This window comes from Salmo trutta, chromosome 12, assembly GCF_901001165.1.
Source record: "Salmo trutta chromosome 12, fSalTru1.1, whole genome shotgun sequence".
Taxonomy (NCBI): Eukaryota; Metazoa; Chordata; class Actinopteri; order Salmoniformes; family Salmonidae; genus Salmo; species Salmo trutta.
The window spans coordinates 23260967-23286892 of record NC_042968.1 but is presented as its reverse complement, the minus strand read 5'-3'; the positions used below and the strand labels follow the sequence as shown (position 1 = coordinate 23286892).

At 41.2% G+C, this 25926-nt stretch overlaps 1 protein-coding gene across 1 annotated transcript in view; it reads left to right on the top strand.

Moving 5' to 3' along the window:
* Positions 1–1218: 1218 nt before the first annotated feature.
* LOC115204746 (mucin-5AC-like) overlaps positions 1219–25926 on the top strand; it is a 30107-nt gene continuing 5399 nt past the window's right edge. Inside the window, exons 1-5 of the mRNA XM_029770458.1 lie at positions 1219–1272; positions 23804–24090; positions 24372–24486; positions 24757–24847; positions 24945–25051. Of these exons, the coding sequence (XP_029626318.1) occupies positions 1219–1272; positions 23804–24090; positions 24372–24486; positions 24757–24847; positions 24945–25051 (654 nt within the window). The remainder of the gene's footprint in view (positions 1273–23803; positions 24091–24371; positions 24487–24756; positions 24848–24944; positions 25052–25926) is intronic.

The following is a 25926-nucleotide window of genomic DNA, read 5'->3' as shown; positions in this document are numbered from 1 at the left end:
TATCATCTGCATATAAATGGATGAGAGAGCTTCCTACTGCCTGAGCTATGTTGTTGATGTAAATTGAGAAGAGCGTGGGGCCTAGGATCAAGCCTCTGGGTACTCCCTTGGTGACAGGCAGTGGCTGAGACAGCAGATTTTCTGACTTTATACACTGCACTCTATTTGAGAGACACCAATACTCCTTAGCTGACCCACAAGAATGGAATGGTCTACCGTATCAAAAGCTTTGGCCAATAAAGTCAATAAAAATAGCAGCACACCATTGCTTAGAATCAAGGGCAATGGTGACATCATTGAGGACTTTTAAGGCTGCAGTGACACATCCATAACCTGAGCAGAATCCAGATTGCATACCAGAGAGAATACTATAGATATCAAGATATCAAATATAAACTATGCACCTTATGACTTTCATTAACACAAAGGTGTCACGCAGACGTTAGTAAGGCGTTGGTATGACAACATGTTAGTTACACGTTCAATGGTAGGTGATAGCCACACGGCATTCCTGTTGCCTAGGTTTGTTAAGATGCAGACATCACACAGACGTTAGCAAGGCGTTGGTATCATCATGTCAGTCAGACGTTCAATTGTAGGCGATAGCAACACGGTGGTCTAGGCTGAATTTAGGCCTTTATCACCCACCATAGGTACTCACTAAGCAAGCCGCTGTCTGCCCTCCTGAAGCATCTTACCAGTGGCGCCACGCAAAAAAACGATCTATTTGCGGGTGCGAGTCGGGACACTTCAGGCTGAGGAGTAAGTTTCACACATACCCATGTGCTACAAAGTCAACATTATCATTTGATTTCTCCTCCTCGTAAAATGTGGGTAACAGTGCAACGCATCAGATTAGGGGAGACCGGGCTCGTTTATATTGCTAGTTGGGTTATGGGGTGGGGGCAATCCAATGAGTTGATTCTGAGGCTGTTGGAACCGACTCTGATGGGTGTTGGTTGTATTTAAATTGAGCTTTCGCGTCACCTCATAGTCATTGCACAGCACATAATACTCTGTGTGCATATTACCAGCTACGTTATAGTCTCTCTGTGGATACATTATCACTTTCTATTAACAGTTAAGAGCAACCTGGAGATCATCTAGACTAGCCCTGTTATCACTCATATGGAGAGAAAGAGAGAGAGAGTATGAATGAGAAAGTGGTGCACTGTGCCATAAGACCGCCTCCTCCACTTAATATTCTTTATTCCGTTAATGGACCCTGCCTCAGTAATTGATGGCCAGTTTGTGGTGGAGGTTGACTTTGTCGTAACCCGGCACAGGGGAGGGAAGGATATAGAAACATACAGAGCTTCTTATGCTGGTGTAATCACTTCACTTAATCATATTTAACCATATTAAAAGCTTGAATCTGCATGAAAATGAGATTTCTCGCTGTGGGTACACATGGGCTTTTATTGGTATTCAGCTGAAGGTGTACTCTGAGCTACACGTTGAACTAGTTCATCTAGAATCAGCCTGGGGTAAATCATAGCGAGAGAAAGAAAGAATAAGATAGCCTTTTTACTGTATTTTAAAGGTCAGAAAAGAGGATATTACCTTCTGAATCAAATCTTTAGAAAATTGGTCTGGAGATTGTGAGTGTATTCTAAATGCAGAGTGGAGTGAAGAGAGAGATGAGTGATTTAGACCAGCAAGCCCATAAATGAGTGAAATATGGCAGAGAAACTGAGTCTCAAGATGGAAGCCACAAATTCCAACCGAATAAAACAGGTGAATGGTCGTGAAAACGCAGGGACGGTTGTGATTCACTGCTGTTTTAATGAGGCTGTTGTTAGACATCGCTCAGAAAGATAGGGCTCCAGAAAGATTACCTTCTCTCCTCAATCTTAAATGTACTCTCTTTTCCTCCATTATATTTCTCAACATCCCTTCCCTAGACATGCTCTCATTCAGTTTCTTTTATTATTCTTTCTCTGTCACTTCACTCTCTCTCTCTCTCTCTCGCTTTTTCCTTCATTCCAATCTTTTTGAAACCAGGCCCAGAATTCACCAGGCTGCCACCCAGCAGTATGTGGGTATCTGTCTTGCAGAGTTATTTTAGGATGAGCTCCTGTATCTGTCGTACATTGAGCAGTAACAGCTTGCGTTGAGGCAAAAAGAGAGAAGATAACTCAGCCTCATCCCACATTGCAAGATGGAGAGACACATTTATCATCCTCTACATGGGTGCTTGGGAGTGAACATGTCATATTTCTCTGCTAGGCTCTCAAAATACACTACATGACCAAAAGTATATGGACACCTGCTTGTCGAACATCTCTTTCCAAAATAATGGCCATTAATATGGAGTTGGTCCCCCCTTTGCTGCAATAACTCTTCTGGGAAGGCTTTCCACTGGATGTTGGAACATTGCTGTGGGGACTTGCTTCCATTCGGCCAGAAGAGCAATAGTGAGGTCGGGCACTGATGTTGGACAATTAGACCTGGCTCGCAGTCAGCGTTCCAATTCATCCCAATGGTGTTTGATGGGGTTGAGGTCAGGGCTCTGTGCAGGCCAGTCAAGTTCTTCCACACTGATCTCGACAAACCATTTTTGTATGGACCTGGCTTTGCACGGGGGCATTGTCATGCTGAAACAGGAAAGGGCCTTCCCCAAACTGTTGCCACAAAGTTGGAAGCACAGAATCATCTAGAATGTCATTGGAACTAAGGGGCCTAGCCTAAACCATTATTCCTCCTCCACCAAACTTTTCCGCCAAACCCATATTCGTCCGTCGGACTGCCAGATTGGGAAGCGTGATTCATCACTCCAGAGAACGCGTTTCCACTGCTCCATAGTCCACTGGCAGCGAGCTTTACATCACTCGAGCCATCGCTTGGCATTGTGCATGGTGATCTTAGGCTTGTGTGTGGCTACTTGGCCATGGAAACCCATTTCATGTAGCTCCAGAAGAACAGTTCTTGTGCTGACGTTGCACAAGGCTCAGCGCTCTGCAATTTTTACCTGCTACACGCTTCAGCACTCGGCGGTCCCGTTCTTTGAACTTGTGTGGCCTACCACTCCGCGGCTGAGCCGTTGATGCTTCTAGACGTTTGCATTTCATAATAACAGCACTTACATTTGACCTGGGCAGCTCTAGCAGGGCAGAAATTTGACGAACTGACTTGTTAGAAAGGTGGCATCCTATGATGGTGCTCTGTGTGTGCCTGTGTGTCTTCCGGAGTCTGAGCTTATCTTTGGTATTTGTTCCGTAGTGTTGTACCGATAAAGCACCAATCAGGAACGAATTTGCATCCTGATAAGAACAATGAAATGCACATTGTTTGATTTTTGTCAGCTGAGCAGTGAGGATACAATCAGACTATTCCAGAGCACTTTTCCTGAACTATTCCTGAGAACCACCTGGAACACTGAGGAAGGAGGACATGATGACCTTTCAAGTGATTCCATATACTGTACTGTATATGGAAAGGCAACAAAAGCAAGCACATGGCTTCCAATCCTTCTCCATTAAATAAACAACTTTATATAGTCCTAGTGAAATACAGTAAAATGTAACTGCTTCAGTGGATATAGTTGAATGTCAATGAGTTAAGTAAAACATTTAAAAACATTCAAAAGGTGGTATGCAGTGCAGGTGCTAGAAGTGCTCCCAGAGTGTTGTGTTAATCTATTGCCATAAATATGGACAGGTCTGTGACGGACTCACCAGGAGTCCTAATTCACTTTACTGGGTAATGGGCCCCATTGGCTGACAAACACTTGAGGAAGCATTCCGCCCAATCAAAGCAAAGCTGTCTTGATTGTCTGGAAATCTATTTATGTTCCTGTAATTTCATCAAAGGACTGAGGAGAGTCTAATTAGCCATCATTGCAGTACACTTAACACACACACACACACGCACGCACGCACACACGCGCACACACACACACACACACACACACACACACACACACACACACACACACACACACACACACAGTCCCACCCCCGAAATGTCAGTCCAAATAAACATAAATTAAAATCCAAAGTGTTTTCTGAATAATGAGGTGTGTCAACCGATCTGATACTATACAACGGCCCCAAAATCAGACTAGACAATCAGCCATACTGTCTGTGGGCTGACATCTCCTTTTTTGTTTCTACTTTGTCAGAAGAAGCTGTATCTGCACTGTATTCTATTACTTACTGTAACTGTTGTGTTTTAATTCTTAGAGAAATTAAGATGTTCTGTTATTCCATTATATTCTTAAAATATATGGGTTGACTGAATATACGCAAGTGATGTCTGCTAAATTTGTTGATGACACAGATAAATACAAAAATAAAAAAGGTTTCACACATTTTCAAGACCTGAGCTATTTAATTGATTTGTTTTATTTATTACATGTACATGTGTAATGTCACCAATTATACAACGGGTGGGTTTAATCCTGAATGCTGATTGGTTAAAAGTGCATTCCAGCCAGTGTCTATTCCACAAGTTCCCACCGGCTAAATCTATGACGTTAAAATGCCTATTTACTCTGTTCCATCTGACTATGCAATCCACTGTCTCATCAGCCCAGCCAGGCACTTTATAAACTTGATCTCCACAATAAAAAGCATCTCATTTCTTTTAGACTAATATTTTGTTTTGAACAGCGGAGATTTGTATAAAACTTGCTGTCTGTCTTGCCAACATTTGCAACATTGTTTCAATATTCAAATTCGATCTCCAGTAATCCCATCGTAATGAACGTGTCGGGAGTCGGGATGAGACAGACAGGCAGGAAGGCAGCGTTTCTTAGACAGTAAAAATCATGAATCAGCTGGCATAATTTTTATGCATATATACGTACAAAGAAATGTAAATTGAAAAAGGTAAAAATTTAACGAACTGCCGGTAGTGTGCAGTCTTTCAAGCTTCAGTTTGAAGTTATTGTGTTAGCTGTGTTGATGGCTAGCTCCTCTGAACAATAGTGTCCTCAAATCAAATCAAATGTTATTGGTCACATACACATGGTTAGTAGATGTTAATGCAAAGTGTAGCGAAATGCTTGTGCTTCTAGTTCCAGCAGTGCAGTAATATCCAACAAGTAATCTAACGATTTCCCAACAACTACCTAATACACAAATCTAAAGGGGTGAATGAGAATATGTACATATAAATATATGGATGAGCGATGGCCAAGCGGCATAGGCAAGGTGCAGTAGATGGTATAAAATACAGTATATACATATGTTATGAGTAATGTAAGATATGTAAACATTATTAAAGTGGCATTATTTCAAGTGGCATTGTTTAAAGTGACTAGTGATCCATTTATTAACCTCTCTGGGCCAGTGGGACGCTTGCGTCCCACCTACTCAACAGCCAGTGTAATCCCGTGGCGCGATATTCAAATACCTTAGAAATGCTATTACTTCAAATTCTCAAACATATGACTATTTTACACCATTTTAAAGACAAGACTCTCGTTAATCTAACCACACTGTCCGATTTCAAAAAGGCTTTACAACGAAAGCAACACATTAGATTATGTCAGCAGAGTACCCAGCCAGAAATAATCAGACACCCATTTTTCAAGCTAGCATATAATGTCACATAAACCCAAACCACAGCTAAATGCAGCACTAACCTTTGATGATCTTCATCAGATGACAATCCTAGGACATAGTTCATATTTATATCAAAAACCAGTTTTTTACATTAGCATGTGACTAGCATGTGACTAGCATTCCCACCGAACACTTCCGGTGAATTTACTAAATTACTCACGATAAACTTCACAAAAAACATAACAATTATTTTAACAATTATAGATACAGAACTCCTTTATGCACTCGCTATGACCTATTTTAAAATAGCTTTTCGGTGAAAGCACATTTTGCAATATTCTGAGTAGATAGCCCGGCATCACAGGCTAGCTATTTTGACACCCACCAAGTTTGGTACTCACCAAACTCCTATTTACTATTAGAAAAGTTTGATTACCTTTGCTGTTCTTCGTCAGAATGCACTCCCAGGACTTCTACTTCAATAACAAATGTTGGTTTGGTTCCAAATAATCCATAGTTATATCCAAATAGCGGCGTTTTGTTTGTGCGTTCAAGACACTATCCGAAGGGTAAAGAAGGGTGACGCGCCTGACGCGTTTCGTGACAAAAAATGTCAAAATATTCCATTACCGTACTTCGAAGCATGTCAAACGCTGTTTAAAATCTATTTTTATGCGATTTTTCTCGTAAAAAAGCGATAATATTCCAACCGGGAGTCGTTGTTTTCGTTCAAAGAGAGAGAAAGTAAACATGGTGTCGGCTCGTGCACGCGCCTCCAGTCTCATTGTCCTCAGATCGACCACTATCCAAATGCGCAAATGTTTTTCAGCCATGGCCTGCAAAGCCACCATTCATCGTTCTGGCGCCTTCTGAGAGCCTAGCGTTAGAAAATGTCACGTTATGCCAGAGATCCCCTGTTTTGGTTAGAGATGATCAAGAAGGCCAAGAAATAGTCAGAGAGAGCGCTTCCTGTTTGGAATCTTCTCAGGTTTTGGCCTGCCAAATGAGTTCTGTTATACGCACAGACACCATTCAAACAGTTTTAGAAACTTTAGGGTGTTTTCTATCCAAATCAAACAATTATATGCATATTCTAGTTACTGGGCAGGAGTAGTAACCAGATTAAATCGGGTACATTTTTTATCCGGCCGTGCAAATACTGCCCCCTATCCCCAACAGGTTAAATGACTTGCCTAGTTAAATAAAGGTAAAATACAAGGGTACTTGCCTACGAGTGCTTTCAGAAAGAATTCACACCTCTTGACTTTTTACACATTTTGTTGTGTCACAGCATGAATTTAAAATGGGTTACATTTAGATGTTTTGGGTTCAGTGGCCTACACACAATACCTCATAATGTCAAAGTGGAATGATGATTTTATAAATGTTTACAAATTAATAAAACATTTAAAGCTGAAATCTCTTGAGTCAATAAGTATTGAATCCCTTTGTTATGGCAAGCCTAAATAAGTTCAGGAGTAAAAATGTGCTTATCAAGTCACATAATAAGTTGAATGCAATAACAGTGTTTAACATGATTTTTGAATGACTACCTCATCTCTGTACCTCACTCAAACAATTATCTGTAAGGTACCTCAGTAGAGCAGTGAATTTCAAACACAGACTCAACCACAAAGACCAGGGAGGTTTTCCAATACCTCACAAAGAAGGACACCTATTGGTAGATGGGTAAAAAAAAAACGGAGAATGACTATTAGTACAAAGATACAGGTTTCCTTTCTAACTTAGTTGCCGTTTGGGCTCCCGAGTGGTGCAGCGGTCTAAGGCACTGCATCTCCGTGCAAGAGGTTTCCCTGGTTCTAATCCAGGCTGTATCACATCCGTCTGTGATTGGGTGTCCCATAGGGCGGCGCACAATTGGCCCAGCATCATCTGGGTTTGGCCGTCATTGTAAATTAGAATGTATTCTTAACTGACTTGCCTAGCTAAATAAAGGTAAAACATTTTTTTTTATATAATCAAAATAAAACCTCAGGGATTTCACCATGAGGCCAATGGTGACTTTAAAAGAGTTGCAAAGTTTAATAGTTGTGATAGGAAAGAACTGAGGATCGATCAACAACATTGTAATTACTCCATAATACTAACCTAATTGACAGAATAAAAATATTCCAAAACATGCATCCTGTTTGCAACAAGGCATTAAAACAATACTGCAAAAATGTTTGGGGCAAATCCAATACAACACATTTCTGAATACCACTCCATATTTTCTAGCATAGTGGTGAATCGTGTTATGGGTATGCTTGTAACTGTCAAGGACTGGGGAGTTGTTCAGGATAAGAAATGGGATGGAGCTAAGCACAGCAAAAACCTAGAGGAAAAACCTGGTTCAGTCTGCTGGGAGAGGAATTCACCTTTCAGCAGGACAATAACCTAAAACACAAGGTCAAATCTACACTGGAGTTGTTTACCAAGAAGACAGTGAATGTTCCTGAGTGGCTGAGTTTTGACTGAAATCTACTTGAAAATCTATGGCAAGACCTGGAAATGGTTGTCTAGCAATGATAAACAACCAATTTGACAGAGGTTGAAGAATTTTTTAAAGAATAATGGGCAAATGTTTCACAATCCAGGTGTGGAAAGCTCAGAGACTTACCCAGAAAGACTCATTGCGGTAATCACTGCCAAAGGTGAATCTAACATGTATTGACCCGGGGGTTGAATATTGTATCTTGCCAAGATATATTAGTGTTTCATTTGTAATTTTTTCAAAATTCCACACATTTCAAACCGTAATAACTTGTTTTCCGTGTTCAACACAAACTATAATGTTCCATTGCCAATATCACTTGGTTGAAGGAGTTTATCATTGTTTGGTAATGCTGTATCCTGATGTTCTCCCATTTGAGCTTGAGGAAGAAAATCCCAACATGACGCAAATTCCACATATCAAGATAGAAAAGGGTTAATTGTAGCAATGAGGCACATTTTACGTTCTATTTACATTAGACTGTTGTTTTACCATACATATGTAAATGCAACCACATACACTTGAGGCAGAGAGGTTTTGACCCTCATTATCTGAGGTCTTAGACCTGACTTCTAGATTGCTCCAGGGGTGGGGGGGGGGGGTGATCTGTCTGTCAATCTGTCTGTGTATTTGTTACAACCTGGGTACATGTTATACTTTTTAAGCTAATGATGGACTGTCATTTTGGCAAAGTGGTTGTATGCTAATATTAGCGTGAGAAAGGCTAGCAGGTTTTTTGGTTGCTTACCAATGTGTAACTTGGATGGCACCAATGAGTTGCAAATATTTGCAAAAGGACCGACAAATATTGAGGTATGGACACCCAGCAAGGACTGTGTAATTGCATACGCAAACAGAAGCATATGTTAAGTGCCTGTGTTTCACCACATAAGGTCTTTCGTCCAGAACTTTTTTCACAAATCTGAGTCACTGCTTCCTGACACTCCCTGCGGGCAGCCACTCCACCTGTGTATCTAGAGGTGGGTAAGGCTTTTGAACCAGTACCTTGTCATTGGTAGAGAATCCAAAGTATGAACTGATGCTTGAACATTCCACAATTCATCAAACACTTTTTTGAGGTTTCTAAATTCTTTAGCTACAAGTACGTATAAAAAACTATTCAAAAAACATTTCAAGAATATTGTTACATCTTGGGAGATTTGTAACGGCAGTCGAAAGGAGTAGACCAAGGCGCAGCGTGGTGAGTGCTCATCATTAACTTTTAATAGAACACTTTCAACAAAACAAGAAAACGAACGACAGCTAAACAGTTTCGTCAGAAACATGAACTAAACAGAAAGTAACCACCCACAAAACCAAAAGGAAAACAGGCTGCCTATGTATGGCTCCCAATCAGAGACAACGATAGAAAGCTGTCCCTGATTGAGAACCATAGCCGGCCAAAACAAAGAAATACACAAAACATAGAAAACGGAACATAGAATGCACACCCTAGTCACACCCTGGTCTAACCAAAATAGAGAACAAAACCCTCTCTATGGTCAGGGCGTGACAGTACCCCCCCCCCCCTCAAAGGTGCGGACTCCGGCCGCAAAACCTGACTCTAAAGGGGAGGGTCAGGGTGGGCCTTCCTTACGGCGGTGGCTCTGGTGCGGGACGTGGAACCCGCTCCACCTTCGGCTTGGCCCACTTAGGTGGCGCCTCTGGAGTGGGGACCCTCGCCGCCGACCCCGGACTGGGGACCCTCGCAGCGGGCCCCGGACAGGCGGTCGACTCTGGCGGCTCCTGACAGGCGGGCGACTCTGGCGGCTCCGGACAGGGAATGCGCACTGGAGGCCTGATGCGTGGGACGGGCTTTGGAGGTGCCAGACTGGTAACACGCACCTCAGGGCTAGTGCGAGGAGCAGGAACAGGATGTACTGGACTGGGCAGGCGCACTGGAGGCCTGATGCGTGGGACTGGCTTTGGAGGTGCCAGACTGGTAACATGCACCTCAGGGCTAGTGCGAGGAGCAGGAACAGGATGTACTGGGCTATGGAGACGTACCGGAGATCTGGAGCTCAGGGCTGTCACACACCGTCCTGGTTGGATGGTCACTATAGACCGGCACGGGCGGAGCGCTGGTACAGGGCGAACTGGGCTGTGCTGGGGAATGATGGCTGCCGTGTGTAGAGCAGGCGCAGGGTAGGCTGGATCAAGGAGACGTACTGGTGGCCAGATGTGCTGTGCCGGCGCACTTCTCCTTGGCTGAGTGCCAACTCTAGCACGGCAACGCTGAGGAGCACGTATCGACCGTACCGGGCTATAGCTGCGCACTGGTGACACAGTGCGTAACTCAGCATAACAGGGTGCCTGCTTGAACAGTCGCTCCCCATAATAAGCACGGGGAGTTGGCTCAGGTCTCCAACCTGACTTACCCCGACTCCCCGTGTGCCCCCCCCCCCCCCCAATGTTTTTGGGGCTGCCTCTCAGGCTCCTGTAGCTCCCTTAACTTGTCCTCCCAGAATCGACGTTCTGACTTCCATGTCCATTCTTCTCTCCGGTGCTCCAATCCACGCTGCTTGGTCTTCTTTTGGTGGGTGGTTCTGTAACGGCCGTCGAAAGGAGTAGACCAAGGCGCAGCGTGGTGAGTGCTCATCATTAACTTTTAATAGACCACTTTCAACAAAACAAGAAAACGAACGACAGCTAAACAGTTCTGTCAGGAACATGAACTAAACAGAAAGTAACCACCCACAAAACCCAAAGGAAAACAGGCTGCCTAAGTATGGCTCCCAATCAGAGACAACGATAGACAGCTGTCCCTGATTGAGAACCATACCCGGCCAAAACAAAGAAATACACAAAACATAGAAAACGGAACATAGATTGCCCACCCTAGTCACACCCTGGCCTAACCAAAATAGAGAACAAAACCCTCTCTATGGCCAGGGCGTGACAAGATTAACCAAGACTTGCATAGTATTATTCATTAATTTGCTCAGAAGTAATATAGGTAACAGCATTAGCATATCAAGTGGGAACGAAAAGCTTCCACTTGTAAAGATAAGATATGCAAACAGAAAAACATTATTTTGGAAGCTTTTTTGTTGTTTTCAGCATCATAACAACACACCAAATGTAAAGTATACAGTATGTAGTTACCACACTTTGATTAGTTATGTTTGCATATTGTTTTGTCTGCTTGGTTACAATAAAGACGTAGACTAACGCCCAGGTTTGTTTGGCTCTCAGTGACACACCATTTACACTGACAATCTCCTCCCAGATAGATATCCACCCCCGCCCCCACCACACATGGAGTTCTAACCTGTAATGGCCGTCGTCAGAAAGAGACCAAGGTGCAGCGGAGGATGTGTTCATCATAAAGGAATTTTAATAAATGAATGAACACTACAAACGAAACACGAAAAGAAACGACAGCCAAACAGTCCTGTCAGGAATAACACTAAACAGAAAACAATCACCCACAAACCCCAAAGGAAAAACAGGCTGCCTATGTATGACTCCCAATCAGCAACAACGAACTACAGCTGTTCCTGATTGAGAACCACACATGGCCAACCAAAGAAACAAACCAACATAGAAAAATAAACATAGAACGCCCACCCATGTAACACCCTGGCCTAACCAAAATAGAGAACTAAAAACCCCTCTCTATGGCCAGGGCGTTACATAAACACAGACCTATGGTTTCTAACTGTAAAATGAAATGCTCTGTGTGCAAAATATCAGCACGGTGTGGAGAGAGAGACACATTAATAATCAGAGTTTTCACTTTTATACTTTATACTCCCCTAGACATACTCAGTAGAGGTTTTGTGACATCTCCATTCAGCACACAGAGGGCTAAGTACAGAGATTTTAGTGCATTTAAAATGTTACCTTGATTTAACTAGGCAAGTCATTTAAGAACAAATTCTTATTTATAATGATGGCCTACCGGGGAACAGTGGGTTAACTGCCTTGTTCAGGGGCAGAACAGCAGATCTTTACAGCTCGGGAATTCGATCCAGCAACCTTTCGGTTACTGGCCCAACGCTCTAACCCCTAGTCTACCTGCCGCCCCGACTTGCATGCCGTAGGGTAAAGCTTTAAGTACTGGTGTCTTGCTACGGTGAACGTTTGGTGGAGAAAAACCCAGCCTTAGCTAGACATCATCCTCACTGGCATGGGCTTTGCATTTTCCCTTTGGACTAAATAGCCCTGTCACAGATATGGATTGAGACATTTACAAATCAGGAAGGAGGAGGTGACAGTGATTTTTGGAAAGTATTGTTTGATGCATGTATTTGTCCTTCTTCTAAATGGAGTTGGGGATTATAAATCATTCACAAACCTTCAGTTTATGATTTAAAGAAATAAATACTTTTAGCTCTGATGTTGCAACTTTACTTTTTCTGAGATTTTGCATCTTTGGGACCTTGTCTAAGTTACCAATGTTGTTTTTGACTAGAATAATTGACTTGAATAAGTCTAAAACAACACATATACAGAGACATAAGAAACATTGAATCCCATGCAGTTAGGTACAGTTGAAGTCGGAAGTTTACATACACTTAGGTTGGAGTCATTATAGCTTATTTTTCAACCATTCAACAAATGTCTTGTCAGTTAGGACATCTACTTTGTGCATGACACAGGTACTTTTTCCAACAATTGTTTACAGACAGATTTTTTCGGTTATAACTCACTGTATCACAATTCCAGTGGGTCAGAAGATTACATACACTTAGTTGACGGTGCCTTTAATCAGCTTGGAAAATTCCAGAAAATGATGTCATGGCTTTAGAAGCTTCTGATAGGCTAACTGACATAATTTGAGTCAATTGGTGTCACGCCCTGACCTTAGAGATCTTATTTATTCTCTGTGTTTGGTTAGGTCAGGGTGTGACTCGGCTGGGAATATCTATGTTTTCTATTTCTTGTTTTTTTTGCCAGGTGTGGTTCCGAATCAGAGGCAGTTGTCTCTGATTGGGACTCATACTTAGGCAGCCTGTTTTCCACCTGATTGTTGTGGGAGGTTATTTTCTGTTTAGCGTATGTGCCTGACGGAACTGTGCGTTTTCGTTTTTCCCTTTTGTTATTTTGTTTGAGTATTTCTTGAAAATAAAATATCATGAGCGCTTACCACGCTGCGCTTCGGTCCACTTCTTCATCTTCAGACGACCGTTAAAATTGGAGGTGTACCTGTGGATATATTTCAAGCCCTACCTTCAAACTCAGTGCCTCTTTGCTTGACATCATGGGAAAATCTAAAGAAATCAGCCAAGACCTCAGAAAAAAAATTGTTGCCCTCCACAAGTCTGGTTCATCCTTGGGAGAAATTTCCAAACGCCTGAAGATATCACGTTCATCTGTACAAACAATAGTACGCAAGTATAAACACCATGGGACGACGCAGCCATCATACCGCTCAGGAAGGAGACGCGTTCTGTCTCCTAGAGATTAACCTACTTTGGTGCGAAAAGTGCAAATCAATCCCAGAACAACAGCAAAGGACCTTGTGAAGATGCTGGAAGAAACAGGTACAAAAGTATCTATATCCACAGTAAAATGAGTCCCATATCGACATAACCTGAAAGGCCGCTCAGCAAGGAAGAAACCACTGCTCCAAATCCACCATAAAAAAAGCCAGACAACGGTTTGCAACTGCACATGGGGACAAAGATCATACTTTTTGGAGAAATGTCCTCTGGTCTGATGAAACAAAAATAGAACTGTTTGGCCATAATGACCATTGTTATGTTTGGAGGAAAAAGGGGGAGGCTTGCAAGCCGAAGACCACCTCCCAACCGTGACGCATGGGGTGGCAGCATCATGTTGTGGGGGTGCTTTGCTGCAGGAGGGACTGGTGCACTTCACAAAATAGATGGGATCATGAGGAGGACAATTATGTGGATATATTGAAGCAACATCTCAAGACATCAGTCAGGAAGTTAAAGCTTGGTCGCAAATGGGTCTTCCAAATGGACAATGACCCCAAGCATACTTCCAAAGTCGTGGCAAAATGGCTTAAGGACAACAAAGTCAAGGTATTGGAGTGGTCATCACAAAGCCCTGACCTCAATCCTATAGAAAATGTGTGGGCCGAACTGAAAAAGCGTGTGCGAGCAAGGAGGCCTACAAATCTACAAACCTGAGTTACACCAGCTCTGTCAGGAGGAATGGGCCAAAATTCACCCAACTTATTGTGGGAAGCTTGTGGAAGGCTACCCAAAACATTTGACCCACGTTAAACAATTTAAAGGCAATGCTACCAAATACTAATTGAGTGTATGTAAACTTCTGACCCATTGGGAATGTGGTGAAAGAAACAAAAGCTGAAATAAATCATTCTCTCAACTATTATTCTGACATTTCACATTCTTAAAATAAAGTGGTTATCCTAACTGACCTAAGACAGGGAATTTTTACTAGGATAAAATGTCAGGAATTGTGAAAAACTCAGTTTAAATGTATTTGGCTGAGGTGTATGTAAACTTCCGACTTCAACTGTATGTACTCTCCCCTATATTTATTTGTACAGGGAAGCTGAAATGTTTAGCTCTATACTCCAGCATTTTAGATGGGAGATCAAATGTTTTATATGAGGCAACAGTACAGAATGTCACCATTTATCACCACTATAAGTGAATTTGTCCAAATACTTATAACACCTCAAATGGGGGGACTAGATACCTAAAGTGCTTTCATTTCTAAATGGTAAAACAGATACAGTATGTATGAAAATACTCTTGAATAAAAGGTGACATTCTTCTGTCGCCTCACATAAAACATTTGATATCACATTCAAAGTGTTGGAATATAGAGCCAAATTAAACATTCTAGCTTCACTGTCCAAATAAATATGAAAGGGAGTGTATGTATATAGCACGATTGATTGCAGTATTGATTGAATAGCTAAGTCCCTGTGAGACTACCAAATGATACTCCTTTGTCGGAGGTCCCCCATCACGGAGGTCCTCCATCAAATAATTGGTTTCAAATGATAATTCTATGATACTTCTATCACATCAAGGACGTCAAATACAGCTTTATTATTATTATTACCAGATCCTGTTCTTTATAGCGTAATGCTGACTAATTTTGGCAGTGCAACCATTCCTATGACCAGCCTACATATTGGTGAGTCTAAGGAGTGGCAGAGAATGAAGTGGGAATGACCAATCAATGGCACATTTTTCAGGTGATTAATGAACTATGGGATGATTCAATTGCCACACCTTTAACCCTTAGCCTACCATTTCTGCGCCCCCACAGATATTGAATTAAGATAATAAAAAATCCCCATAAAAATGGGTCTGTTTAAGTGAAGAGGTTAGTTCATCAGTGCAGAGTCCAATTTTGCTGGTCTTATATGGCTAGATGGGCTGACATTTCTCCCTGTTGGTTAAAATGATTTTTGTATATAATTTTAAGATGAATTGAAAGCTGCAATACAGTGCATACAGCAAGACATACATCAAGACAGGCTTTATTAAAGGGGAAGTTCAGGATTTTACAACTTGTTGTTAGATGGTTCCTCATCCTAAAATTAGTCTGTGGGCCAGAAAAAACGGTTATCCATTCACTGAACAGCCACTACAAAGGCTAGCCACTGCTAGCTAAAAATCTATCAAAGTTATCGGGACATGTGTGCAATTGTCAAAATGTCAAATAAACTGAAATAAACTTCATATTTGGTTTGATGTTACTAAAAGGTGATTAAGTAAATTTTTATAACATGCACATGTGAAGGACGTCACTCTGCTTAGCGAGTGCCACCTCCTGATTTGGCTCACACCGAGGCTCAAACCCAGGACCTCTACCTTGCTAGTACGCGTGACTGCCCTGCCATTTGACCCAGGTCTGGTGTTTTATTTGCTTCAACTCTGACCCAATTACGTTTGATGAATGGTACAGTTGAAGTCGGAACTTTACATATACAGTGGGGGAAAAAAATATTTGATCCCCTGCTGATTTTGTACGTTTCCCCACTGACAAAGAAAGGATCAGTCAATAATTTTAATGGTAGGTTTATTTGAACAGTGAGAGACAGAATAACAACAAAAATATCCAGAAAAACACGTCAGAAATGTTATAAATTGATTTGCATTTTAATGAGGGAAATAAGTATTTGACCCCCCCTCAATCAGAAAGATTTCTGCCTCCCAGGTGTCTTTTATACAGGTAACGAGCTGAGATTAGGAGCACACTCTTAAAGGGAGTGCTCCTAACCGCAGCTTACCTGTAAAAAAGACACCTGTCCACAGAAGCAATCAATCAATCAGATTCCAAACTCTCCACCATGGACAAGACCAAAGAGCTCTCCAAGGATGTCAAGGACAAGATTGTAGACCTACACAAGGCTGGAATGGGCTACAAGACCATCGCCAAGCAGCTTGGTGAGAAGGTGACAACATTTGGTGCGATTATTCGCAAATGGAAGATACACAAAAGAACTGTCAATATTCCTCGGCCTGGGGCTCCATGCAAGATCTCACCTCGTGGAGTTGCAATAATCATGAGAACGGTGAGGAATCAGCCCAGAACTACACGGGAGGATTTTGTCAATGATCTCAAGGCAGCTGGGACCATAGTCACCAAAAAAACTATTGGTAACACACTACGCCGTGAAGGACTGAAATCCTGCAGCGCCCGCAAGGTCCCCCTGCTCAAGAATACATATACATGCCCATCTGAAGTTTGCCAATGAACATCTGAATGACTCAGGACAACTGGCGAAAGTGTTGTGGTCAGATGAGACCAAAATGGAGCTCTTTGACATCAACTCAACTCGCCGTGTTTGGAGGAGGAGGAATGCTGCCTATGACCCCAAGAACACCATCTCCACCATCAAACATGGAGGTGGAAACATTATGCTTTGGAGGTGTTTTTCTGCTAAGGGGACAGGACAACTTCACCGCATCAAAGGGGACGATGGACCATCCGTGCCATCCGTCATCAGTGCCATCCGTTTTGCCCCATATACAACCCACCACTGCGACCTGTATGCTCTCATTGGCTGGCCCTCGCTTCATATTAGTCGCCAAACCCACTGGCTCCAGGTCATCTATAAGTCTTTGCTAGGTATAGCCCTGCCTTATTTCAGCTCACTGGTCACCATAGCGGCACCCGTCCGTAGCACGCTTTCCAGCAGGTATATTTCACTGGTCACCCCCAAAGCCTATTCGTACTTTGGCCGCCTTTCCTTCCAGTTCTCTGCTGCCAATGACTGGAATGAATTGCAAAAATCACTGAAGCCGGAGACTCATTTCTCCCTCACCAACTTTAAGCATCAGCTGTCAGAGCAGCTCACAGCTCATTGCACCTGTAGATAGTCCATCTGTAAATAACCCATCCAACTACCCCATCCCCATATTGTCATTTTTTTTCTCCTTTGCACCCCAGTATCTCTACTTGCACATTCATCTACTGCATATCTATCACTACAGTGTTTAATTGATAAATTGTAATTACTTCGCCACTACGGCCTATTTATTGCCTTACCTCCCTAATCTTACCTCATTTGCACACACTGTATATAGATTTTTTTCTATTGTGTTATTGACTGTACGTTTGTTTATTCCATGTGTAAGTCTGCGTTGTTGTTTGTGTCGCACTGCTTTGCTTTATCTTGGCCAGGTTGCAGTTGTAAATGAGAACTTGTTCTCAACTGGCCTACCTGGTTAAATTAAATCAAAGTGAAATAAAATACAAATAAAAACATCAGAAATCATGAGTTAGCCATAATAAAGACATTACTATTTAATAATAAGCAAGTTACACAAGTAGCTGTCTCAATGTGGAACTAATAAAGACAGTGTGCTATTTGCATCAATATGCAGCAAGTTGTCACGTCCTGGCCAGTATAAGGGTTAATTGTTATTGTAGTTTGGTCAGGACGTGGCAGAGGGTATTTGTTTTATGTGGTTCAGGGTGGTGTTTTTGTAGAAAGGGCATTTGATTTAGTATTCCGGGGGTTTTTGGGCACTGTTTGAGATTCATGTATTCTATGTTTAGTCTAGGTAGTCTGTTTCTATGTTGAGTTAATTGGGGTGGACTTCCAATTGAAGGCAGCTGTGTGGTGTTGCCTTTGATTGGAAGTCCTATATTAGTTGGGTGTGTTTGTCTGTGTATTTGTGGGAGATTGTTCTGTGTTTAGCCTTGTACCTTGCCAGACTGTTTGTTGATCGTTCGTTCTCTTGTTTGTTATTTTTGTACGTTCATTCTGAGTTAATAAACGTCAAGATGAGCTTACACATACCTGCTGCGTTTTGGTCCTCCTTAACCAACGACAACCATGACACAAGTGCTATACATAGTTGCCTTTCATATTTATTGACCTCATTGGACATTAAATACATATGGAGAGCACCACTGTCCAAATTCACATGGAGATCTCTGTACAGTATACTAGCAGCAAGTGATAATACATAGTGGTAATTCTAATTTAAAGATGTAATGGAAAGAAGTTTAGTTGCTAATTGTTATTAGATACTTATGTACTGTACATGCTTATGAACTACATATTAGTGGCTAATATGTGTGCCAAAATATAAAATGTTACCATTTATTTACATTCAAGGATATGACTGTATGTTTGAATCACAAGCTGGTATCAATATCCTTAATAGTCTTGTCAGACTATTAATCTTTCTAGCCCTTGTGTGAAATTAATGAATAGCTCAGTGACAATTGCATTTTCTAATCTCAGGTCAAGTCAGGATTTGCAACAGGAACACAGCTTTAATAATACATTCTATTCATTAACAGTTTTAATGGGCATATTGTGAAGCCAAAAATGGGTTTTCATGCCCAAACACTCTCGTTTTGAATCTTAGTTCTGGGTCGTTCCATTTGACTTCAATCAGTTTCTGACCACACCGCTTTTGATTTGAACAAAACTTTCCATACCTATTTGCTGTGGTAGAAGTGGTCAGAAATATTTATGAGATAGACGTTCTCAAAGTTGACCCATTTTGCATACCCCACCCTACCATGAGACATCCATGTCTTCAGCACTGGAAAAGATAAACGGTTTAATTTTAAATCATCTAAAATCTTACAAACAGGGTTGTAAAACTACTTTATAATACCCTGAACATATATTTTAAAATAAAACTAGATTTTTTATCCACAAAGATGGCTTCCGGTCCACACACTGTCGAACGTCAACTTAAATAGAAATGGCTATTCAATTATCTATATTTCTATGATTTCAATAGGTTTTGTGTGGAAGATTGACAGCATAATTTAAAACAACTGATATTCCCATTCATGTCAACATGCTCTGATGTGTGGACCTCCAACCATCTTTGTGCTATCCTTTAAAAATTGACATTTAGATTTTTATCTGTCAAAACATTACACTCAACTTGTATTCAAGAGCATGCTGTGTCTAAACCAATGTCGGGCACAACACAAAAACCTCAGATGATGTAGAATAGGGTCTAAGCTACAACATATACAACAACAAAAAATGTATCAGTTCATGCATTTTTTGACATTTGATGTTGAAGGTTAAAAAATGTAAATTTTTACAAAAACAAAAGATTTTTTCAAGAAATTATAAAAAAAGGTTTGACTACCCTGTTTGCAAGCTTTTAAATGATATCAATCTCAACCGTTTGTCTTTCCAGTGACAAAGACATGGATGTCTCATGGTAGACTGGGGTATGCAAAATGGGTCAATTGAGAGCACCTCTATCTCCTAAATGTTTTGGTATTCAGGTCCAAAAAGTTTGTTTCTGACTACTTCTATGATGGGCAAATATGTATAGAAAGTTTTGTTCAAGTTAAAGGGGTGCAGTCAAAAAGTGATTGAAATCAAATGGAACGACCCTTCTACAAGAATATTGATATAAGGACATGAGATGGTGGAGCTACATTCCACAGCACCACATCATCACATTGTGCATTACAACAATACTAATGGCATTTTGAAAATTTTTCGTGTTTATAAAACAATTAATTAGTAAAGTAACCAAGTGTCATGACTGTCCTGATCAGGTCAGGGTACAGGAGACCACCACCCTACAGATTATCTCCCAAACCCCCAACAGAGGAGGAGAGATCTAGGGGTCTGAAGATGTGGGGGTTTTATGACACCTCATGCCCATAATACAGAGAAATTCCTTTGTCCTAACAATGGAGAACTGGCCTCAGAACATTAAACATGCAATAAAGGGACTTTGGAACAATGGTTTCCGTCAGCCACAATGGTGGTTATGACGAAAAGTGGAATATTAAAATGTATGTAACTTTTGTATTTGTTTTTAAAGGTTAAGAGATGACGTTATTATGAAAACATTGTACCTTTAAGAGTTTTCCCAGTATATGCCTGATGTTTATACATTGTACGCTGTTTGGAAAATATCCAAATCAAACAGAATGTTTTGATAAAGATGAAATGTGAAGTTAGTGTCTAAAATCGGATTTTTAGCCAAATCTAAGCCTTGCCCCCTTTACTTGGTCCGCCCAGAGAATTGCCCTAAAGGCTGTTACACCCACTTCTGACCCGAGGGTATAAGACAGGAGAGTGAAGAATTAACAGGAAGACTATTGACCCCAAGCTGCAGCCAAGGTCTAACAAAGTCGACGAACCCCAAAACGAAACACAAGGTTGAAGACAAAGAAATATTTTTCTACACGAGCTACGGACGAGTAGCTGTGTCTAAGCGGGTGAATTCAAGCCGAACCACCCAGCCTCCACTCTCCATTGAATCGTGGTATCGACACCATTCGAGCCGAAGCTGTGAGCTCTGAGCTACAGAGCTGTCTGTCCTCAGAAGACCCCTTTCCGATCAAGGGTGAGGATCAGACCACTTAGCCAAGAAGGACACTGACATCGTGAGGACAACCAGAGAGTTGCGCCGGAGAACTGCGTCATTTAGAAGCCTAAACGACCACGCGGAGCTTCCCACCTGAGAACTCCAACACGTAATTACATCATTATATTCTGACCCATAAGAGCGGCAGTTCGGGGCAAGGCTAATTTTAAATAAGCATGGCTGACAAATGAACCCAAATGTATATTTCTCTCGTGTACTTCCTTTATTTCTCTCTCTTTAAAATCCCCATTTTGGGTAACAAGCGCCATAGTGTGGTGGCCCGTTATACTAAGTCCTAATCAATAGCTAGACTGTGTTTTGTGTATGTGCATTTTTATCATCATTTTAGCTTGCTAGTAAATAAATAATCAACTAAGATTGGTGTGGTAAATTCAGTGGTAAAGCCCGGGTCCGTGCAGATTCCCGGATTATACGACTTTCAGATTATGAGACTGTAGAGGAAATTGATTAATTTAGCGACTGTTGTAATCGATATTCTGATATCCTTTGAGTTAATTTGGGAAATAGAAACTCAATCAAAACAATGTTCCCATGGTGCCCCAGGTTAATGAGTTAATAATTGCTTGATTCATTGCTTAATTCATTTAATCAAGTAATTATAAACCGTTAATCATTCGATGAGCAACAGTCGTCACATTAACTAATACAACGTCACGACACAAGGGTTTTCCTTCATATCAAGTCATGAGCAATATTGCCATCTTTGTGACAAGAGAAACAATAAGAAATCGTAGCCTCAGTGTAAGGACAATAGATTGAGTCAGTAATTACTCTTATCAGAGGAACACAGCTGCAGCGTGTTATGTTGGTCTATTGAATGAGTCATAAGAAGATAAACATAAGTTCACACAAACACTTTATGACCTGTTTTGGTGTTTATTCAGTCCACATATATATAAATACAATCCATCTAATGGATAACTAATGCAATAATAATGGTTATGGACATTGTCTATGACAGTGTCTCCTGAATGATGGGTCAGGGATATATCCTCCTGGCTTGTGGCTCAACTCAAGACTAGGTTGAAACGTGTTTGGTTTATTTGGTTGGTTACGATAAATATTGGAACTTGGTCACAAGGTAAACAAATCTAGGAACCACTTGTTGATGACACCTTTCTTTGTGCAATGAGTTTATTAAATTTAACCGGGCAAGTCAGTTAAGATCAAATTCTTATTTACAATGACAGCCTACCCGGGAACAGTGGGTTAACTGTGTTGTTCAGGGGCAGAATGACAGATTTTTACCTTGACAGCTCGGGGATTCGATCCAGCAATCTTTCGGTTACTGGCCTAACGCTCAAACCATTAGGCTACCTGCCAACTCACCTACCGTTTAAACCTCTCATATTATTATGAGAGGGCCATGAAATCCTTGGAACGGAGCCAGCCCGTCTGCCACACCTTCACATCCAGAATGACAAAGGACCTTTCCTTCACTCAGGTGGTATAAAGCTAAGATCCAAGCAAGTACCTTTCTCATACCACCTGTGTTCACTACCCAGAGGATGACCATGGGGACAACACAGACACCCACATGGGTGTTAATATGGATGGCTCTGGCGATTGGTTTATCTGCCTCTCAAAGTGGTGGGTAGAATCCATGATTTTGATTTACATGAAACCTTGTACTTTAGTGTTGACAGGGCTAAACTGTATGTTACTGTATGTCATAGCGCTCTCACAATTGCTCCAATGTTTATCTCATTGGACAGCCTAACAATGAGGGAATATGCTCAGTCCTGCCTTTATGTACCTTTTAAGCATGGGTTATGATTGATGAATAGGTAAATGTAGGATTGGCAAGAGAACTACATAACAGAGCCTGAAATATACAGGATTCCACAATGATTTACAGTAAAAATGTATGTAACGTAATAACATACACTTTGATTTCAGAGGATACATCAAAGGCCACAGTTAACATCATCCCCTCAATGTCAAGGATACCTGAGATTGCAGGTAAGCTTCATAAGACTTGTGCTATACAGATGCATGAGCCCTGAGGATGATGACAATGATTAACACTGCAGCCTTACATATCCACATACAGTGGTGATAGGACAATAACCATGATGGAGACAGTCATAACAAGTAGTGCAACTGGCTTTGTGGATTAGCTGTTTTTGAAAAGCGTGAAGGAGCACTAGATTATTCATTTATTGTTGAAGTTCATAAAAATGATAGAGATTGGATGTACTTTGAAAAGTCTTGGTTGTTTAGTTGATCAAATATTGAATTTGGCGTTTACTACTATATCCCATAGAAACGCCTTGAATAACACATTCATAAATGCCCCAAAAAATGTATCCTAAGGAATACAGTTTTGAAGTGTCTGGAGATATAAGAAAGCTCAGGAAATATTTGTGTTTTTTGTACACATATTAAACCACTTTTTTTTGTTAGCACAAAACTACCTCCATACTTCCAATCATTTGTATGGGCTACCTTCAGACGAGTCCCGTGTCACTTGTGGGGGTCGTAGGCCAAACTGTTCGGACGCTACAGACAGAAGTTGGCACATAGGCGGTACTGACATAAGACGAGTTCGATGACACCATAGAGTGGTCATATCAGCTAGTAGGCGAAATCGTTTGGATGCTAAAGACGTTTTTTGTGAGAACACCGATTTTCAGGATGTCCCCTGGTGTAACAAACAGCTCTGTAGCTCTGCCACTTTCAACCTCAGATGCGGAAGGTCGACATAGGTGGATGCGGTGGATTGAGATGCAGCCCATGCAAAAACAACAGATATCCTTAGCTTAAAGTGACAGATTTTGGTGGGGATTTATTTATTATGTTAATTAGATTAACACACGGGTGCGTCAGTAGACTCTTATGATGAATGAGTAAAGCCAATCTAGCAGTCAACCATTGGACTCGTAGTTAAAAGCAAGGTTTTACGAGGGGCAAAAATGGGAAATAATATCTGCTCCCCGTTACCTATTCATTTCTTTCTAAATATCTAAAGATAAAACCTGCTGAGTTGTATGCTATCATAGCTGAATTGGTTGTCCTTTCCTCCAGGAGTGAGTCCTATACATAATGGCCAAGTCTGCAGTACGTGGGGTAACTACCACTTCAAGACCTTTGACGGAGACATCTTTCAGCTCCCCTCCACCTGCAACTATGTTGTGACCTCACTGTGTAAGAGCAGTTATGAGGATTTCAACATCCAGATGAGGCGGCAGGTGGTGGACAACCAGCCCACCATTAGCAAGATCACCATGAAGCTGGATGGCACAGTGGTGGAGCTATCCAAGGGTTCCGTTGTTGTTAATGGGAATAAGTAAGTTCCTCAAGAATTTCTCATGTAGCTGTATTTTTGAATCAGTGCTCAAGTAGTTGGATGTCATATTGTTGTCCCAGTCGCTTTGATTTAACAGATTAGACTCAACCTTATGCTTGGTAATTATGCTCAAACACATATTTACAGTGACAGAGATGAGAATGTTGTTTTTAAAGTACAAATGAAAATGTCATAAAATGAAGTCAATTGAGCTAATGTAAAATTGGTTGGTCTGACTAAGTTCTAGTTGAATCTAGTGCTTTGTCTTCCTCTTCCTCCAGTGCCACCTTACCATTCAGCCAGTCTGGTATTCTCATTGAAGAGACTCCCTCCTACATCAAGATCAAAGCAAAACTGGGATTGGTAGCCATCTGGAACCAGGAGGATTCCTTCTTGGTAGTACAACAATTATGCATCTATGAATATTTCTAGGTGGAGTTAGATTTTTGCGGTGAGGTCAATGTGTACATTTGAAGGCCTGTGCTGTGGTGGGCACTGTGTTAACAACAGTTAATTAAGGTAGTCCTAATCTATAGTTATTAAGGAATAGGTTGTCACTCCTGTTAAATCTTTGTTTTGTTACAGTTATTTCCCGTTTTTGTCGAGTGTTATGCGGTTATGGAGGTAAAATGTCACCCTAAAATGTCTAATGGTTTTCTATTTCAGGTGGAGATGGACATCAAATTCAGAAATAAGACCTGTGGTCTATGTGGAGATTTTAATGGAATTCAGCAATTTGATGAGTTCTATAGCCATGGTACATTTTCACTGACACTATCAACACATCAACCATTGCCTATTATTTGGAATACAGTTGACATTTAACAATAATTGGATATATTTTTATGCCAAAGGTATGAAATTGTCCCCTGTCGACTTCGGAAACTTCTGGAAATTGGATGGACCCACTGAAAGCTGTACTGAAAACACACTGCCTTCAAATCAGAAATGCCCCAATCTGGTAGGTTACACTTTATCGCTTATGATAAGAATAGGGATATTGGCTAGGCTGCTGTGTACTTAACAACTTGTGGGGTTCGAAATGACTTACTCCCTTGATAAAGATTAGCAAAAATGACTGTAGTGCTACAGTATATTGTGTGCTCCATTTCTTTGAAAATTATATTATTTTATACTAATACAATTGCTCTGAGAAAGACATTTTGTTAAAAAGTCATATTTTCTTTCTCTCCAGTCTGGGGTCAAAATTATTGACACCCCTGTGTTCAATACCTTTCAATACCACACCTTGCAAATAATGGCACTGAGCCTTTTTCTAGAATGTTTTATGAGTTGGAGAACAAATTCTGAGGGATTTTAGACCATTCCTCCATACAGAATCCTTCAAAATCTTTGATATCCTTTGTCTGTGCTTACGGACTGCCCTCTTCAATTCAAACCACAGATTTTCAATGGGTGTCAAGTTCGGAGACTGAGTTGATTTTGAAGACAAATATATATTTATTGGGGGATTTTGATGTGTGCATGGGGTTATTGTATTACTGGAAGATCCACTGAAGACCAAGTCTCAGCAATCTGGCAGTGGCAACAAGGTTTTGGCAAAAATGTCCAGGTACTGGGTAAAGTTCATGATTGATCTTTACAAGAGCCCCAGGACCAGTGGAAGCAAAATAGCCCCTTTTTGCAATGGCCATCTCAGTCTCTCTTTGAAACCCATTGAAAATCTGTGGTTTGAATTAAAGAGGGCAGTCCATAACAACAGACAAAGGACATCAAAGATCCTAAACAGTAAAGGCTGCTGAGGGAAAGACGGCTCGTAAAAATGGCTGGAACGGAGTAAATGGAATACCGTTCCACGAATTCCAATCCAGCCAT